A 4,952-nucleotide genomic window follows, 5' to 3' on the forward strand; every position below is an offset into this window, starting at 1 on the left:
GCAGAGGAGGCCGAGAGCATCATGGCGTCGGAGAGCGAGCGGCTGGCTCTTCCTCGGGGAATGCCTACGTTTGAGAGCATCGAGAAATCTCGCCGAGCCAAAGCGCACCTGTCGTCTCTGCTGGAGAAATGAATCCTGACGTCACCTCAGATCGACTCCAGCGGCGCTTCCTCGATGACCTGAGGAGGCTTTCTGACCGATCGCAGGCCTTTAACATAAAGCCAATACTTCGGTTTCATTGATCATCATGTGATGAGTCGATTCTCAGGTGTTTGTTCACACGCATTGCCTAATTATTAAATGCTTTTTCCATGTTGTTTTGGAAGAAACGTGTTGCATGGTGAGATATGTTTAAAAGAAGTGTGTGTCGTCATCTTTATACTTTAGTCATTATTATAATGGAGAATAAACAGGGTTCAGTTTTTATTGTGATCATGAAGTTTGTGTTCAGCAATAAATCATTAAAGCAGATTTTAATGTTTTTCTTACATGTAATTTGTGTGTGTGTGATACATAACTACAGTATTTTATTTGAACTGATTTTATAAAAACATAATTTTTCAAAATGAAGCCAATGTCTGTTCATGAAAATAAAACTGATTGTAAATCATGATCTTTTATCGGCTGATGTTCTTTTGTAAAATTTCTGATTAAATTATGAAAGAAGAAATCTATATTTTGGAAATAAATGATTCTTATTAAATATTATTACATTGTTTGTGCTGTGACATTCTAAAGTAGTAATCAGTATCCATACTAATCCATTTCAGGAATTAGAAAATCATGTTACAGACGTAAAAGAACCCGATGAGTTTCAGCGTGTGTGTGTGTGTGTGTGTGTGTGTGTGTGTGTGTGTGTGTGTGTGTGTGAGTGTGTGTGTGTGTGTGTGTGTGTGTGTGTGTGTGTGTGTGTGTGTGTGTGTGTGTGTGTGTGTGTGTGTGTGTGTGTGTGTGTGTGTGTGTGTGTGTGTGTGTGTGTGTGTGTGTGTGTGTGTGTGTGTGTGTGTGTGTGTGTGTAAGTGAGTGTGTGTGTGTGTGTGTGTGTGTGTGTGTGTGTGTAAGTGAGTGTGTGTGTGTGGTGTGTGTGTGTGTGTGTGTGTGTGTGTGTGTGTGTGTGTGTGTGTGTGTGTGTGTGTGTGTGTGTGTGTGTGTGTGTGTGTAAGTGAGTGTGTGTGTGAGTGTGTGTGTGTGTGTGTGTGTGTGTGTGTGTGTGTGTGTGTGTGTGTGTGTGTGTGTGTGTGTGTGTGTGTGTGTGAGAGAGTGTGTGTGTGTGTGTGTGTGTGTGTGTGTGTGTGTGTGTGTGTGAGAGAGTGTGTGTGTGTGTGTGTGTGTGTGTGTGTGGTGTGTGTGTGTGTGTGTGTGTGTGTGTGTGTGTGTGTAAGTGTGTGTGTGTGTGTGAGAGAGAGAGTGTGTATGTATGTGTGTGTGTGTGTGTGTGTGTGTGTGAGTGAGTGTGACGTCAGTCCGTGTCTGTATAAAGTCTCCGTGAACTGATGGAGAATCATCAGAAAGCAGCGGCTCCAGGAACTCCAGCAGTGTTTCTTCATAAACTCGTGTTAATGTTGTGTGTGAAGATGTTCGGCGTGTTCTCGGCGCTTCTGCTGGTGTGTGTGTGTGGGGTGTGTGTGCGCGGGAGCGCGGATTTACCGAGAGATTTCGGAGTGAAACTCTGCGGCCGCGAGTTCATCAGAGCCGTGATCTTCACCTGCGGAGGATCCCGGTGGAGGAGAAGCGCCTCTCAGCCCGGTACTGCTCACCTTCATCACCATCATCATCACCTTCATCATCACCATCATCATCACCTTCATCATCATCAACTTCATCATCATCATCATCACCTTCATCATCATCATCATCATCACCTTCATCATCACCATCATCATCACCTTCATCATCATCATCACCATCATCACCTTCATCATCATCATCATCACTTTCATCATCATCATCACCATCATCATCACCTTCATCATCATCATCACCATCATCACCTTCATCATCATCACCTTCATCACCATCATCATCACCTTCATCATCATCATCACCATCATCACCTTCATCATCATCATCATCATCATCATCACCTTCATCATCATCATCATCACCATCATCACCTTCATCATCATCACCTTCACCATCATCATCATCACCTTCATCACCTTCATCATCATCATCACCTTCATCATCATCATCACCTTCATCATCATCATCACCTTCATCATCATCACCTTCATCATCATCATACAGACAGCATGTACCAGAACTTCATCACATCTCAGTTTGTAGAGTCATCATCTGCCTGCCAGGGTTATTATAATCTTACAAAAACTAAAAAACTTGAAATAAAATAGACGTTTTTGAAACTTAAACGTATTTTATTTCAGCTAGTTAAGCAACATTTCTTATTTGCATTTATTTTAGTGATGTTCTACAAATTACTAAAACTTTAAATAACATTAAAAACTATATAGTCAGATTTTATAAAACGAATAAAAATGACAAATACACCAAACAGAATTAACCTACTAAAACTGAAAATACAAAAATAAAAACTCATTTAAAATGTTATAGAACTATAATAGTATCTCAGTGATACTAAAGTAACAGCATGCTAAAACCAGCACAGTATGTACTTCATCATCATCATCATCATCAATAATAACTGTTTATTATTTAGAACCATAACAATTAAAAAGAGGAGCGAATAAGTCTGGCTTATTTAAATATCTCAATGTGCTTTTATTACAAGAAAAAAGTCCATCAAGCAACAGAAATGATTTATTTGCTCGTCAGTCTGTATTTCAGATTTCAGAAGTAATTTATGGATGAAAATGCAAGAATATGAATTCCAGAGCGATGAGTTCTATTACTACAAAACAACTAATACAAGACAAACCTGTAAATGAAAATAAAGTCAGGAATTACTAATGTCACTATCTATAGCTGTTTGATTAGAAAATCTATATTTTAAAACATCTCTGATTATTAAACGTGCTGATGTCATATCATAAACCAGAATATTTGCAGCTCTTCACTGAAGCATGATGGGAAGGGTCCTGCTCATGTGTGTGTGTGTGTGTGTGTCGCAGGTCAGCTGCTGCTGGACAGAGATGAAGAGCTCAGCCCGTCTCTCTCAGATCTGCTGTCCGTTCTGAGCGACACACACACCGGCGACCGGAAGAGAGAAACCGGCGACCGGCGGAGGCGGAACTTCTCTCTGGGACTGGCGGGAATGTGCTGCAATCAGGGCTGCACTAAAAACGACATCGGCCGCCTGTGCTGAGACTCACTGATGATGATGATGATGAAGGACTGAACTCTTAGATTATACAGTGCTTCATTTGTATTTATTTCACATCTGTTCATAAAACCACATGAATAAACGTCAACTTCTTGATTGCAACTTTCATATTTACTGGAAAAAAAATGTGTTCATAAACCCAAACGAATAAAGGCAGCTGAGTGACCTCTGCTCTACAGATGGATCAGAATAAATGCTGATGAACAACCTTTAACCTTTCGATTCAACGCGGGAAAGCGTTCTTTAAATGGTTCAAATGTTCTTCACACTAAGAAAACAAAACGCTTTTTTAAAAATCGGTCACTGAAAGGTTCTGTGCAGAACAGAAATGGTTCTTCTGTGGCACTGCTGCGAAAGAGATGTTTCCTATCAGCTATAAGATGTCTTTAAGATGTTTAGAATGCATGTAAAACACATCTCACAGAGGCTTGTACACAGAAGATGCTTCCCAGATCTTTAACAGACGGAAGAGTGTCGCTGTTTACAGTGAATGATTATCAGAACTGAACGGCTCTTATGGTGAGAATTTACATCTCTGGTTTATAGTAAACTGTACTCAAAGCTTCAAGACATAAAATACAAATAAGCATCTCATAAATGCATTCAAACGAGAGCGAATCAGTCGTTCTCTTGTTGTTCTGACCAACATGTTCTCCTGCGACCTGCCTTCATTACATGCTTTATCTGAGGTGGCTTATTAAAAAGAAACTACACACAGATCTGTTATCCTGACATTTGAGCCTAGTTTACTGCGCATGCGCACATCAATAATGCGTCCTTCTCACGCTGAACAACGATAATTACTGTATTCGCTTTACTGTAAGGGCAGGTTAGGCTTGTGGTTGGTGTAGACCTTAACAAAACCATCATTTGACAGCATTTACGCTGTCTTTATTTCTAAAACTATTGTTTAATTTTTATATGTTTATGTGTGGTTTTTAGTTTGATGGAAGAAATATGTTTCAAAAGCAGACAGGTGTGAGTGTACACGTGACGACGCTGAAATTAGAATATTCAAATGAGCAAACAACGGAGTAGCCGCGTGCTGCGGGTCTGAATGACGTTATGACGCTTTTGAATGTAGCGCAGCTGAACGTGGATGATGACGTCATGGAATGACGCAGGTGTTTGTGCTGCACTCAATATTTTACACACTTTTAACTTTCGTCACTGACTGACGCGATTATTTAACGCGTTCATTAACCGCTAAACTCGCGCCAAACCAGAGACTCTAGCGGTTGCCATAATAATAATAATAATAATAATGTATATTTATATATTTATTTTATACACCAGACGTTTAAATGCATGTAAATACTAGAAAAATATACACTGATGCGTATGAAAGCGCGAATAATCGAAATAATAACCTTTAAGAACGGGCTGCGACATCAAACACACTTTGTTTGTTAGACACTAAAGACTGCATTCAGAGCAATTAATCTCAGCTCTGTCCTCATTTAACTCTTAATTATTCCGTTCATCTGTAGTTTGGTTTGAACTTTGCAATCTTGCTTATGTTCCTCAAACGGCTCTTTGAATTCAGTCCAGAGATTTCAGTTCTCAAATCAGAATAAAATCCACACACACACACACACACACACACACACACACACACACACACACACACACACAATAAAACACGTTATTT

The 4,952-nt window shown here is 39.8% G+C and overlaps 2 protein-coding genes across 2 annotated transcripts in view; both read left to right on the forward strand.

Annotated features, from left to right (window-relative positions):
* The window catches only part of plgrkt (plasminogen receptor, C-terminal lysine transmembrane protein), an 18,353-nt gene extending 17,679 nt beyond the window's left edge, over nucleotides 1–674 (forward strand). Inside the window, exon 5 of the mRNA XM_058757696.1 lies at nucleotides 5–674. Coding sequence (XP_058613679.1) covers nucleotides 5–132 — 128 coding nt within the window. The 3' untranslated portion in view covers nucleotides 133–674. The remainder of the gene's footprint in view (nucleotides 1–4) is intronic.
* A 776-nt stretch (nucleotides 675–1,450) lies between these two features.
* rln1 (relaxin 1) lies at nucleotides 1,451–3,398 on the forward strand. Its single transcript, XM_058757697.1, has 2 exons — nucleotides 1,451–1,746; nucleotides 3,090–3,398. The coding sequence occupies exons 1-2, from the start codon at nucleotides 1,494–1,496 to the stop codon at nucleotides 3,281–3,283; spliced, it is 447 nt and encodes a 148-aa protein (XP_058613680.1). The 5' UTR covers nucleotides 1,451–1,493; the 3' UTR covers nucleotides 3,284–3,398.
* The last annotated feature ends 1,554 nt before the right edge of the window (nucleotides 3,399–4,952 follow it).

The sequence above is a fragment of the Onychostoma macrolepis genome, chromosome 21, assembly GCF_012432095.1.
Source record: "Onychostoma macrolepis isolate SWU-2019 chromosome 21, ASM1243209v1, whole genome shotgun sequence".
Classification (NCBI taxonomy): Eukaryota; Metazoa; Chordata; class Actinopteri; order Cypriniformes; family Cyprinidae; genus Onychostoma; species Onychostoma macrolepis.

Excerpts from the sequence above, each read along its gene's own strand:
- rln1 (XM_058757697.1), top strand. The coding sequence starts at position 1,494 with ATGGAGAATCATCAGAAAGCAGCGGCTCCAGGAACTCCAGCAGTGTTT. Across the intron at positions 1,747-3,089 it reads GAGAAGCGCCTCTCAGCCCG|GTCAGCTGCTGCTGGACAGA; the intron begins GTACTGCTCACC and ends TGTGTGTCGCAG.